This window comes from Simochromis diagramma, unplaced genomic scaffold (assembly GCF_900408965.1).
Source record: "Simochromis diagramma unplaced genomic scaffold, fSimDia1.1 OVJJ01000107.1, whole genome shotgun sequence".
Taxonomy (NCBI): domain Eukaryota; kingdom Metazoa; phylum Chordata; class Actinopteri; order Cichliformes; family Cichlidae; genus Simochromis; species Simochromis diagramma.
This window is the reverse complement of record NW_024387209.1, coordinates 1,970,483-1,984,765: the sequence shown is the minus strand read 5'-3', so window position 1 is coordinate 1,984,765 and position 14,283 is coordinate 1,970,483. Positions and strand designations below refer to the sequence as shown.

At 42.1% G+C, this 14,283-nt stretch overlaps 1 protein-coding gene across 7 annotated transcripts in view; it reads left to right on the top strand.

Annotated features, from left to right (window-relative positions):
* agap1 (ArfGAP with GTPase domain, ankyrin repeat and PH domain 1) overlaps positions 1-14,283 on the top strand; it is a 173,532-nt gene that overhangs the window by 126,354 nt on the left and 32,895 nt on the right. For 6 of the 7 annotated variants that reach the window (XM_040051519.1, XM_040051522.1, XM_040051521.1 and 3 more), the window contains 3 exons: positions 2,136-2,304; positions 4,244-4,408; positions 7,572-7,733. In XM_040051519.1, coding sequence (XP_039907453.1) covers positions 2,136-2,304; positions 4,244-4,408; positions 7,572-7,733 — 496 coding nt within the window. The remainder of the gene's footprint in view (positions 1-2,135; positions 2,305-4,243; positions 4,409-7,571; positions 7,734-14,283) is intronic. The other variant, XM_040051520.1, reaches the window with a different exon arrangement.

Below are 14,283 nucleotides of genomic sequence, written 5' to 3'. Positions count from 1 at the left end.
ATCCAGCTCTCAGTTCATGTTGCATTTTTCACACTGATGCTGCCGTTAATGCGTCCATTTATACTGACTGCACGCAAACACACACACACTCTTAAATACACTTTCTTTCTTCCGCGTTCATAAGCTGACAACATGTTCTCGTCCTCTCTCACACACACATACTCGTCACCACCTGCTGTCGGTTTGTTTGGTCGATACACACATCCGTCCTGGATGCCGCTGCGTGGTGTGGACGATCGGGCCGATGATGAAAGCTCTCAGATGCAAATGGAGACTCAATTACCTCGGTCAATCTGTCGGAGGGGTGTGTGTGTGAGTGTGTGCGCATTTGTGTGTGTGTGGAGGGTTTACCCAGCGGGCCCCTGGCTCGAGGGCTCTCCAGTGGCTTGTTAAGACACCGTCGAGAGCACTTGGCTTTGAATTGGCCTTTTGTCAGCCGAGCTGCCAGAGGGAGGCGGGAAACACTGAAAGAGTGTGTGTGTGTTATAAATGTGTGCATTATTATCCAAGTCTGTGCAATAACAGCAAACCGAGGATGCTTTCTGAAATAATGCCACGAACAGTTTGCATTTAACAGTAATTACTTCAACTGTATAGAGCAGCGCAGCTCTAATGAAAGCTGTAGTGTGTCAGAGATGAACACAACATTGACGAAAATGGGGAAAAATAAGAAACTTTATTAGTTGGTGTCAGGCTTTGGTTGAGTTTAGGTGAGGAATCCAAGTGGAAAGCGAAAGAGGGTTTGGTATTTGCCAGAATACACTGGAACAGGTTATCGTCTTATGGCTTATTACAATTTTTCGACATTCATAAATAGTGAAAAGGAGGCGATGCAGGAAGTTGTGGCTCAGTTTTTCTTTTTTTCAGGTAAATCAAAATAACTTCATGTTGCTTAGATCAGGTATCTGCTCTGAGGTTGGATTTCAGTCGTTACGTTGGACTGATTTTGGGTTATGTTTTTGGACACTATTTAGACAGTGTTTTTAGGTTCGGTGTTTCCCTTTGGTTTTGTCTTAGTTTTAAATAGTTTGTTTTGGCTTTTATTGCTTTGCTTTTGTCTGGTTTTGACCTTGATTGGTTTGGACATATTTTAAACTGGTTTTATAAAGTTTGCTTTAAACCATTTTTGTGGCTTTTTTGACCTACATTTAGACTCATTTATTAGCTTGGATTGGGAATCACTTTGGGTTGATCTGGACTTGTTTTGTCCTGTTTTATAGTTGGGGCTTGGTTTTATACACATTTTTAAATTTGTAGAGGTTCACTGGCTGGATGTTCTTGACTCATTGTCCTGCTATGGAACATCTGGAACATCATTAGATAGTTCTTTGTAATGGTTAAGAATGTGAAATAATTATTTTTTCTTCAGATAGAAAAAAATATATACTTGTAATAGCCTTCTTCTCCAAACCAACACTTATTTTCCAAAAAATTTCCCTTCTCTATGTCTTAAAAATATATATATCAGACTCTCTTTTTAATCCACAAGCTTTGTTTCTCATAACCACCTTGATCCTGAAGAGGAGGCCGACCTCCCAAGGTGCCGTGCTTCTCTTGGGTCACCACTGATTCTCTGCCACCGTCAGAGAGGTGGGGGTGGATTTAACAAGTGCCTCTCGTTCGTCATTAAACACCACTTCTTGTCTGATCCATCCGGTCTGGACCGGAGGGGGGCTCCTCGCTAGGGGGGCTGCTGAGGCCCCTGACAGTGGTCGCTCTTGTTTCAGGCACATTGGCGAACGGGCAGAGCCAATCAGAGTCCGAGTGTTGGGCCACTTCAGTGCCGCTTTAAGGGATTAGTGTTGCTTTGTTTTCATTGTATGTTTGAGGGATTTGGGAGGTTTATTATCCCAAATAATCCCACTCGTGTTGATGAGATCGCTTACACGCACACTTCATTTTACTTGCTTTGTGTTTTGTGCTCTAAGTGTTGTCCCATGTGTTTGTTTGCTGTCAGTGGGCCTGCTTGGTCAATGATTGCATGTAATTACATTTTTAAAATGCTTTCTCTGGTTTAAACGGTTGTAAAATGTCTGAATACTCGTACGAATAAAAATGGGTTTGAGATTCATGTAGGTTTAAAGATTACGGGACTTCAACACAATAAAGTTTGAATGCTGCCTTCTGTTTGTCAGGACTACATGCAGAACGTCCACGGGAAGGAGATCGACCTGCTCAGGACCACCGTGAAGGTGCCGGGGAAGAGGCCACCGCGCGCCGTGTCCACCTGCGCCGCCATGCCGAGCCCCAAAACCAACGGCCTGACGAAGGACATGAGCAGCCTGCAGCTCGGACAGACTTCAGGTGAGGCCTGCAAACTGACACCTGAGAGCGTCTGTATCAGTCCTTCAAACCTTTAAACCATAGGTATAAGGGAGGTAATCTTTGTCACACCCCTCCTCCTCTGTGATTGGACGGCAATGATTTACCTGAAATTCAACTTTTTTTTTTACTGCTGAACACACGTTTACAATAATCAGAATTCATCATCTAGAAGTGCATGCTCTAACGTATCTAATTTTTTAAAACAAAAGCCATAATTACTTGTAAGGAATTTACCAGGATGCATTTAAAGCTTTCGGTTTTCAAAATAAAAGTTTTTTAATTAGTTTATTGCAACTTACGTTTTCAAAAATATTCACTCCTGCTATCAAACATCCAATCAGGAAGTCCATTTGTTATAGTTTAAAGTAACAAGTCTTTACGTCAATTTTCATGCGGATATCCAGGTTTAATGGTTAATTTGTGAAATTATTATTAATCACTGTAATTAAGTAAGATACCTGTTTAAACTCAATGTTCATGCTTTTAGATGTCTCATTTTATTTTAAACATCCAAATCTTCTATTTCTTATAAAATGATACCATAACAACAATAGGTTTTCACATTTGTCCTACTGTTATTGGGAGAATGATTAAAACTGAGATTTCTATTGAGACAAACTAACATAAAGAAAAAGAAATTCGCATTTATTTTCTAAAAGTGTCTTTGAAAGGCTTAAGTGTAACTGTCAGCGTTCACACGTAGAAACCAACAACGTGTTTGGAGGTAAAAGTGTTGTGTTAAATAACGGAAAAACTGAATCAGCGTTATTGAAATGATGTAATAAAAATGAGCAGAAATATAAAAACATAAAGGAGTGAACATGAAGTCTCGCCTCCACTCAGCAGCGATTAGCCCGTCATCAACACACTTGTTTCCTAATTGTGCTTCTAATCGCCGCTCTCGCTCTGACATCATAAACACGAGCGTTGTTTTGTTCGTTCTGAGTCAATAAAGATTGATTGAAAGGAGGAGGGGAAAAATCTGCAGTTCAGCCTCGAAGCAAACGTGTCTTATCACCTGAAGGAAGACGTCGTAAAACAAAAGGTGGAGCATAATCCTGCGTGTCACACACACACACACACACACACACACACATAAAAGCAGCGCTTATGAGGCTTAAATCTCTCTCTCACACACAAACACACACATGCGCGCGTGCAGGAGGCCCGAGCTAATAGCATGAATATTCAGTGAGCTGTACTCCATGTACTAATTATTGTCATGAATATTAATGCAATCAGAGTCCTGGCTCCATTCAGCCAGCACCAAGAAATGAGCTGTAATGAGAGAATGAGGAGGAGGAGGGTGGGGGTGACTCACCCTGCTGCTGGACCACACAGCCTCTCACCGACTCGAGGGTTTGATTTAAGCAGCCGGCTCGTGAGAGGCTGCCTTTTATGGCTCCCTCGTGTTTCTGTGTGAAGTAAATGAGAGTGTGCGTGCACGCCAAGGAAGGAAGAGCAGGTCTGCAGATGATCTGTGCCACGCTCGGGACGTTTGAAGCTTAAATAGCAGCACAGGCTTTAAATGTGATTCTCTGGTCGTAAGAAACATGCTCAAGTGTCAGTTTTCTTCAGTCAGCTGGTTAAAATGATCAGAATGCTGAGCTAACTGTACATGGAGCCCGTAGTTACTGCTCCCAGCCTGTAGAGGGGAGCGTGACAAATTCAATCCAAAAACTCCACTTCCTCCAGTGATGGAGTCCACAAACCAAAGGACAGCTATGTCCATCTTTGTATATTCAGTGTATGGTGCTATCGGCAGGCTTCCTGTCATTGTCCAATCAGAGGAAAGAGAGCTGTTAGGGAGGAGGTTTCTTAAAGAGAAGCTAACGCAGCTTTTCTCACAGAAGTTATATCTCACAGGTATCTGAGTCTTCCTTATATGCCGCATTGACGTCTCCACTTTGTGTTTCAGGCTCGGTGACTAGCAGCTCGTCTGTGTCGCAGATGGCGAGCGGCGTCAGCTTGGTGTCCTTCAACAGCCGCGGCACGGAGGGGATGCACCAGCGCTCGTACTCCGTCTCCAGCGCCGATCAGTGGACCGAGGCCACCGTCATCGCCAACTCTGGAGTCAGCACAGGTCAGTGACCGGCACGCTCACGCAGAGTCATGTGATTCTGAGTTAAAGCGCAGGTCACACGAGAAGCTACACAGATGGGACTGAAGGCCCCAGCATGGAGCTACGCGAGGGGGACTATCATTTGTCTCCCATTGATCCAGCTGCCAGACCTCTAATACTTCCTTAACTGTTTGTCAAGCTAATGGACTGTCTGTGTGTGTATGTTGGTGTGTGTGTCTGTGTGTGTATATAGGTGTGTAGGACTTAAAGTGCCAGTATTAACCAAACACACACACAGAGCAGGAAGCTGAGACTGACAGCTGTCAGGCTGTGTATGAGCCTGATGTTAAGCTTGAGTGGCAGCTCCTTCTTTGGGGCCTCCAGCCTTCCTCAAATAACGTTTAAAGCTGTGAAACGCTCTCAATGGGCTCCCAGGGGCAACACAAACACACAGTTTCTATAGGTGTAAGGGCACTCCTTTAAGGTCCCTGTGGATCCTTAAAAGGTACTTTATGCAAGAGTAAGATATTAATTAACCTTAAAAATGGTGATGAAGTCATGAATCCTTTTGTCAGAGATCTGAGAAATGTTACAGATCTTACAGCAATATCTGAAATCTAAAAAAATAATTGGGACAAACGAGTAGTCAAGACTTGCATGTGTTAACTCATCACTCAGTTCTCAAGCAGTGTCGAGGCCAAATAGTAGGAAATAATTGTAGAGAAGAAAAAAATGAGAAAAACAAAGATTTTACATATTAAATAAGCTAATGAAAAAATAAGTAGTTATATAACATCTTAAAAATACAGAAAAGAAATTAAAAACAGAAGTAAATAAACTGAGCATGTTAAATAAATAGGAGGAAATACTGCAGATTCAATCATTTCCGAAATACTCCTTTATTTATATTTTATTAGGTGGGGTCTGCCCTCCATAGATCAACTGTCAGAGTTAATAATAACTAGCAAAACTGCTTAAAACATTTGTGTTAAACAGTGCAAAGATGTAAAAATAAATAAAATTCTGCAATAAATAAATACTCAAATTAAGATTAAACTCATGAAAAAAATTCAGTTTCTGCTTCTTCTTTGAGTTTTATTAGGCACACAGGTGCTTTGCCGCCACCTTCTGGAGCATAAAACAAAGAAAAGTTTGTAGTCTTTGGACCAGCTGCTTCTTCTTCTGTGGTGGTTTGTGTGGTCTGAGCAGCTGGTGTTTAAACTGTTGATGAGAGAAAATACACTACAGAAAAACAATCAGAGTTTGGACTGAGAGAGAGAGTGCAGCAGGATGAGGTGGTTGTGGGGGTGGGGGCAGCGGTGGTGGGGTTTGACGTGGATGGAGCGCGGCTTGCAGATGGGAGGGCCGTTAATCCACGGCGGTTAATTGCGCGCTCGGGGATGGCATCTTGTCAGCAGAGATAAGTTGTCACATTTTCCACTTGAGCTGAGACTAAACGATTGTAAAATAAGTTATGGCCGTCCTTGGGGCTGTCTGCCGTTCGGGGATGCGGCGGCCAGCAAGCGCTCGACAAGATACGTACGTGTGTGTGTGTGTGTGTGTGTGTGTGTGTGGTGTGCACACGTGTTTCCATCTGCACACACAGATACACACCGCGCCCGTGTCAGTGTGGCCGCCGCGCCGTGATATTGATGGAAGCTGAATGTTATTTTATTCCGCCGCTAGTCACAGCTGTCAGCAGCTGGCGTGAAGAGTGGAGGGCAGAGAGAGAGAGACTCCACTCACTGTGCTGATAGCCTCGCTCGCCCACAGGTCTGAGCCTGCATGTCGACCGGAACGGGATTCAGTATCAGAATCAGAATCAGAATCGTGTTTATTGGCCAAGTATATGTGCAGACACATACAGGGAATTTGGTTCCGGTAGATGGTGGCTCTCAAGCACAGCAATGTAAATCTCACACACACACACACACACACACACACACACACACACACACACACACACACACACACACACACACGTGTCTATATATACACATTACACATACATACACAAAGCTATGTATAGTTTACTTTAATCCATTTGGACCCCGTCAGTGGTGATTCCGGATATTATATATACGTATTTATACATTTACTGTTCTGCTTATAAAATAGAACAGTCGGGGTGTGAGGTTTTGCGCTCAGATTTACTCAGCTTCTGTTCTGTGCCAAAGAGTTTTGCCACCATGCATATTAAGGTCATTAGTGAAGTATCAAAGGTAACTGTGCAGCAGGATCAAGAGCTGAAGCCAGAGTCAGAATGAAGAGCAGGGAGTCCTGTATCTGATGGCCTGGACTTCACACAATCCTGATCGCAGTATCAGCAGTGTGAAATTACAAGAAGAGACAAAAGACTCCAGTTTAATCCCACTGATGAAGCAATTCCTCCATAACCTGTAAGTCAACTACAAAACCAGGTCCAGAGTCCAAAATTAGGCTCACAACTAACCCAGAAGTTATTAAAAATAGCAACCTCAAAAGCTTTTTTAGGGTACTCAAAAACTAAATCAGAAAACTTGTAAGTTCTTCCAAACCAGTACCAAACCAAATTTAAAATCATACCCAAACCTAAATTAACCCAATGAAAATTTATTTTGAAAGCAGTTTTAAACCAGTTTAAAAGAAAGTCCCAATAATCCCATTATCAAGTGTAAGAAGTAAGTCTGGTGTAACATGAAGGAACCAAGACCCTGAGACTAATTTAGAGAACTGTGACAATCCCTCGAAGATGTTAAAGGTTTAAAAAAAAACCTAAAAAACGCTGAGGTCAAACCAAAATGAAACCAGTCAAAAACTTAATCCAGAACCAGCTTAAAACCTGTCCAAAGTTCTCAGCAGATAAAACAAGAAAGGCCACTTGTGTATTAAACTTACAACTATCTCAAATTATCTCTGAATGTTTTTCTCCACAACCATAAACTTCCCCTTTTAAGACACTGCAGAAAAAGATGGGTGCCTCGACCTATCCTCCACCCACCAAAAAGCTCTTTGGTCTTTAGAAAGCAAAACCCCCCCAAGTAGTTCTGTTTAGTTATATTTGGCATCAGTCTACAGGAACAGTTATTTTACTGATGGGTAAAGATCCTGCAGTATTATAATGAGAGAAGCCCATTGATCACTTGTGAGCAGTATGGCAACAGTGTAGAGTTCTATTTGTGATTTTATTTGGTTAAATTTGCAGACACAGGCCTGGGAGACTCCGTCTGCTCCAGTCCCAGCATCTCCAGCACCACCAGTCCAAAGATGGAGCCGCCGCCATCGCCGCACGCCAACCGCAAGAAGCACCGGCGGAAGAAGAGCACCAGTAACTTCAAAGCCGACGGCCTCTCTGGTACTGCGGAAGGTAACGCCATCTCCCCTCCCCCTCGCCTCGCACTTTCCCCGCCTAGTTCTTTAAAAAAATACAAATGAAAACATCATCTTCAAAACTGACCTGACCTTTATTTTCTAGTTTTCAAATCTTAAATCCCACTATCTTTGTAAAGTTTGTGTGTTGATGCTATAAGAAAACCCTGAACCTTTGTTCATAGTGACATTAGTAGATGTTATTTGGGACCTAGGCTGGGAAACGCAGTCATGTGATTGTCTGAGATTTTCGACCTCCTCAATGAGGAAAGGATCTCTCCATCCTGTCATTCTCTCAGCCCTTCATCTCTTCACCCTGTTTGGTCTTCCTCTTCTCTGTAAAGTCTGTGGATCAATGAGTGTGTACATGCACAGCAGTAACTCCATATTAGTGAATCCAACAACAGCTGAAAAACCTGCTTTCGTATTAATACTGCAGACAGTAAACATGAAAAGCATTGTGTTTGGTAATAATTCAGCTGCAGATAACCTGATGAAGCTCAAGTTGATCAGAACAAATCTTAAAGACAGTTACAAAAAGCCAATTAGAGACCTGGTTACTAACTTATGGCTAATGTTGGTAACCCTATATATGCTTATGTGACAGGTTGGTGTCATTTATGTGCATGGAGACATCCGCCATTTGGCGATCATTGTTGGACAGTTAGAGGAGCAATTCCTTTTGAATGTTTGGACTTGGGTTGGATTCGATGTTGAAATTTGTTATTACGGTATGTTTAAAGATTTTTGATTTATTGTGGGGGGTTTTTTTTGGGGGGGGGGGGGGGGGGGGGTGTTTTTTCTTTTGTTTATAATACTCAGTAGAACAAGTGAATTAGCTTGAGTCCCGTTCAGCAGTTGTAGCCGCATGTGTTGCTATACACCTGTCAGTCAAAGTGGCATTGCCCCTTTCAAACTTTAAGCCTTGATACAATTAAAACCGGTAAATTCTTTTAAAAATTCACCATCCAGTTATTATGAAGGAGGAATGCAGCCATAGAACCCCAAACAATTTTTGTAGCAGGCTGTAAACATGCTTAATTCTGCTGTGAACATGTGGACATCTTATAATGTGAGACTGATTCACTTTTGGAGGCGGCCTCAAGTGGGCATTAGAGGAACTGCAGGTTTTTGTACTTTATTTTTAAGCCTTGGAGTTTGATTCTACTCTGAAACGAGCCCACTTTCTTTTTCTCACAGACTTTCTTTGTATACGTCAGTATCTGAAACTTGGGCCATGCTTAATATAAATATTATATACTGTAGTATTATGTTCATGACAAGAAGAACAATAATACGTCTTCTTTATTGATCAAGGAAACTGAATGCAAGAAAACTCTAAAGTAAGCCTTTTACATTGTGGTTTAATGGGTTGTTGCTGATCGTTTCTGCTGAGAGACTGGATCCAATATTAATTTGTTTAGCGGCGTCATATCAAGTGTTTCACACTAAACACAGCAGAAGAAAATTCTTAGTATTAATAAAGTGGCTGGCGTAAAGGATAAAATATGGATTCATTCATAAATAAAAACCACAAATTAAACTTAAATATATACATTAGAAAAATCTGCTAAACATCAACCTGTGTGTTTCTTTCTGTTCTGTTTCTGCACCACACATCTATGACCTCCGCCCGCTGCTGTATCCTGATTGGCTGATTCCATCCTAAATTCCTCCTCAGTTTATCACCATTATTGATGTTTTTGTGATAATTATCGAGATCTTTTATCTCACACACACACACACACACACAGTAGCTCGTTGAACAGATGTGGTGCAGCAGCAGATGTGTAATGTTCGTCCCTCCATCAGTGAGGTATCAAGCAGCTGACAGGACAAGTGGCTGTCTGAGTGACAGATTGACGCTGCATCTGCCTTCATCTCTGCTCATTTCCATCTCTTTATTTTCCTTTATTTCCTCACATCCACCCTCAATGCTTCCTTTTTCGTTTTCAGTCTCCCCTCCTTGTTCTTGTCCTCATTTCCATCTTCTCCTCTAATCTTGTTCCTCGTTGTTTTGTCTCATCTGTTTCATTCCTCCTTCACTCTGTTTTCCTTATGCTTTACTCCTCCTCCTCCTTTTTTTCCCCCTCTGCGAGCGTTTTATTATCACTTCCTCTGACCGCCACTCGTTATCAGACGCTTCCCGACTCCCTCATCTCACCCCCACATTAGTCAGCCAGAGAGGCTTAAGTGAAATATTATAAATAATCCAGTGTATTGAAATCTTTTATCAGCTGTGTCACTTTCATTATTCAATAAGCGATTAGTAACAGTCTTCCCAATTTAGCCATTAAGCACTGAGCGTGCTCGGCCAGCCGCCGGCTCACCGCCTGTCACGCCGGGCGGGCGGGTGAAGTATCTTCATGTCAGAGCGAGGCCTGGCGTAATTCATGAGGGGGAACCGCCCTCTGCGGCCGAGCTCCCCCAGGTAGGACCACACCAACACACACACTCAGAGATTCTCACCCTTAGTTTGCTGCACCAGTGGAAGTTCCTGGTGGTGATGGTGATACTTCTACCCACCAGTATCTTTTGTTTCAGATGGGGCTTTTTGTGACCTCTGGCCAGACTAATGTGCGTGACTTTTTAATGACTCACTGACCTGCAGCTCCTCCGTATTCACCTGGATTTGGACTTCATGGCTCACGAGGATGTTTTACTACCGTTCTGATGCATTTCAGTTTTCTGTTTTGACCAGGTCTTGGTTTTATTGGTGTATTGACTGGGACTTGTCAGATTCATGAAGATGTTTTTTAAAGGTATTCTTGCGTGTCATCTTTGGTGTAATTCTGGTTCATCCATTGATTCTGACTTCTGTCACGCTTACATTTGGACTAAACCCATGGGATAGGATGGGATAAACCCATGAATGGCTTTTGATTTTCACTTATCTTGATTTTTAAGGGCATTTTTTTAGTGTGTAGCATTTGTTCTATCCTTGGTATGTCAAGTTTATAGGCATTTTTTTTTACTTATTTTGGTTTTAACTTTTATTCTAAAAATTTTAGCTCAAATGTAGCTCTTCATTTTTACTTGTGGTGGTCTTTGAATTAGTCCTCTACATTATACATGCTTCCCTTAGGCATAGCACACATTTTCACTGCTATGCAGATGACACCCAACTTCTAGCCATGAAGTCAGATAACAGACAGCAATTTGTTAAAATGCAAGAATGTCTTACATACATAAAGCTCCTCACACACAAGGTCTTGAATAATCAGGGCTCATCTTGTCTTAATGACTTCATAGTACTGTGTGACCCCAATAGAGTGCTTCACTCTCACACTGCAGGCCTACTTGTTGTTCCTAGAGTATTTAAAAGTGTGGGGGGAATGGGAAAAGAATGGGAGGCAGAGCCTTCAGTTTTCAGGCCCCTCTTCTTTGGAACCAGCTTCCAGTTTGGATTCAGGAGACGCACACTATCTCTACTTTTAAATTAGGCTTAAAATTTTCCTTTTTGCTAAAGCATATGGTTAGGGTTTGATCAGGTGACCCTGAATCCTCCCTTAATTATGCTGCGATAGGTCTAGGCTTCTGGGGGATTCCTATGATGTGTGAAGTATTTCATCTTCAGTCACCTTTTTCACTCAATATGTGTTTATACACCTCTCAGCATTTAATTATTAGTTATTATTAATCTCTGGCTCTCTTCCACACCATGTCTTTGACCAATCTTCTTCTCCTCACCCCCAACTGGTCATGGCAGTTGGCCATCCTCATAATGAGAGCTTGAGTGGATCTGCAGCCTCGACACCGGGCTGCCATTTGAGCTTTGAAAGTTGACCTGAGTCTCTTTCGTTCATCTTCAAAAGTTTGAAGCTGAATCTGTGGCCACATTCCTGAAGTTTAAGTTGAGAAACGGTGGCTTTGATTCCTCACATGGAAAGCTGCTCACAGCTGATGTTTAAGGTGTGTGCGCGCTCTCAGATCACATTCGTGTGTGACGGTGTCTCAGCTGAAGAGCTTCACCTCATTGTTGTCAGGTGGTCGGTGCACCTGCAGCACGCCGCTCTCTGACTGCTTCATCAAGGCCTTGAATTCCTTTAAAGTCGCAGCTTAATCAGGAAGGTGGGCTCCACCCTCCGTCAAAGGTCAATTAGGGTCAGAGAGGGTCAAACAGAAGGGAAACAAAGAGGGCCTCTGTGGAGGAAAGACCAGGTGGTCCTGCAGTTACCTGTCAGTCACTTTGTTTTAGTTTCTCTCCCTCTGACACAAGTTTATATAGTTTACACAAACATGTTCTTGTGTTGTAAAGCACTTTGTGATTTTTTTTTTTATCTGTGAAAAGCGCTATATAAATAAATTTTACTTTACTTACTTATGTTTAAGCTTTTTCAGACAGGTTGGTGAGAAACATTTACAAGATTTTTTAAATGAGACGCACAAAATACAAAGACTATCTTCAGTGCTGGATAGACCTGCTGATGTTTTAACCCTTTCTCCAGTGTACAACATGAAGAGTAACAAACTGTTCAAATAAACTTCACAGCGTTCAAAGATCAAATTAAACATCGACATAGCCTGTACACTCACTACAGCTATAGCCTGTACATACTTATACTATATTCATAACATACCTTCATACCGTGTACATTATAACATCAGAAAGTGAGAAAATGAAGAAAAAGAAAGCAACAAGTTTTCACAAACTTCCACTAATGTACGATTTTTGAGATCAGCGAGCTCCAGAGAAGCTCTTGCTGCTGGTTCCTCCTTAGATCCCTGATCCCTGAGGAGATGATCCAGCAGGCTACACAACATGGTTTAAACCATGAGTCGACTTAGAGGCAAATAATATCTGAGTTAGACTGAGAGGAAAAACACTTCACGTCCCCCTGCTTTGAAAAAAAGCTCATACTGGAGTAACAGGCTGGATATTCATGTAGGTTCTACCTGTTAACGTGAGTCGTGGCACATGGATGTGAGTGTAGTGACAGTTTTAACTGAGTCCCATCACTTTGTGGTGTCTTATATCATGAAGCTGCTTCTGCCTCTTGACTCATTTTTTAGCTTTTGTTTTTTATCTCAGATCCATGACTCTGGTCTCTGCTTCAGCATCTCTGCTCGCGCTCTCGGGGCTCCAACCTGTGACCTTTTTAACACCACCCTGATTCATTCCCTCCGTCACTCGCCTCGCCTCCTGTGGCAGATCGAGGAAAACAAAGCGGACTAACATTTAAAGTGTCAGCCGCGGCTGTATTTCATCCTCTGCAAATGTTGCTTTGGTGGCAAATGCTCGCAGTAGCCCCAGGGGGGAGTGAATATTACAGAGTTTGCAGAGGTCAAAGGTCACAGAGCTCAAACCTGTGGAAGAATCAGAGCTACAAAGGAGCTACAGAATCATGTTAAAGTTCAGCGTTTTTATCGTCCCATCATTTGTTGGCACTTAGGTTTGATTTAATGCTTAAAAAAATCACATTATCACAGTTTCGTACCATATTTTTTGAAGAATGTTGCCTTTATATTCTGCTAAAGGTGATTAATTAAAATAATTAATCATATCTATGAAATAAGAGATTATACTGAAAACTGTCTAATGCAATTTCAAAGTTTAAGTTGACTTTTGTTTTATTCTATCCAACCAGCAGCTCACAATTCTAAAAAGGAAATAAAAGTTCAAACCTTACACATCACACACTGATATTTCGCTCTAAATTGCCCGCAAATAAGTTTTCTTACTTTCTTGGTTATCTTTTAATGTGAAAATCTCCAGGAAGTGTTGAGTTGTAGCTCAACAGCAGTTTTTTTGAGGCTCTTGTTTGACTTTCAGTGGGTTTAAAGTGTCATGAATATTTTTAGTTTGTTGTTGTTGTTTTTTTATCAGATAAATATGAGCAGAAACTTTTTGATTGACATCTTTAGATTTTTTCCAAGTTCTATTTTTTTTTATTTGTAGTAGATTAAAGATGTACTTTGTTGATCTTTCACGGACTTCCATCCCTTCATTGTGCTTATTGGCTCCTCCCACTTCAGCACCGAGCCACACCCCCTCCATAGCATCCTCTGCACTGCTGGTTTTGACACCTGTCTCTCTCTTTCTCTCCCTCTTCCCCTTTACTGTCTATGTCTTATATTTGTTGTCTCATTCCTAAAATCTGGCCTCACCTCTCCTTTGGTCCTGCATGTTTCATTCCTCATTCATTCCTCTTCTCTTGTCCCTTGTCTCCTTTGTTCCCGTTCCGATCGCCTGTTATCTCTTCTTCATTCCTCTATCATACCCGCTTGACCTGCTTTTGTTATTCCTTCATTCCTTCTTCAATCTTCCTTTGGGTCCCCATTCGATCTTCCTTCATACCCACATTATTCCTGTTTCCTTCCTCGCTGCCGTCTTTTCTCTCTCTTCCTGCCGTCGGGGGATGCAGCCAAACGTAAAGCTTGGAAACTAAATCGCGTCTCTAGCCTTCGCAGCATTTACACCAACAGTCTGCAGAACTCAGAAGGTAAAAAAAAAAAAAACTGCTGTGGTGGGACGGACAGACCCCCAACTGACCTCCACCCTGACCCTCCCACCACTGCAGGGTTGGAGTCCCCTGTGCTGGAGATTT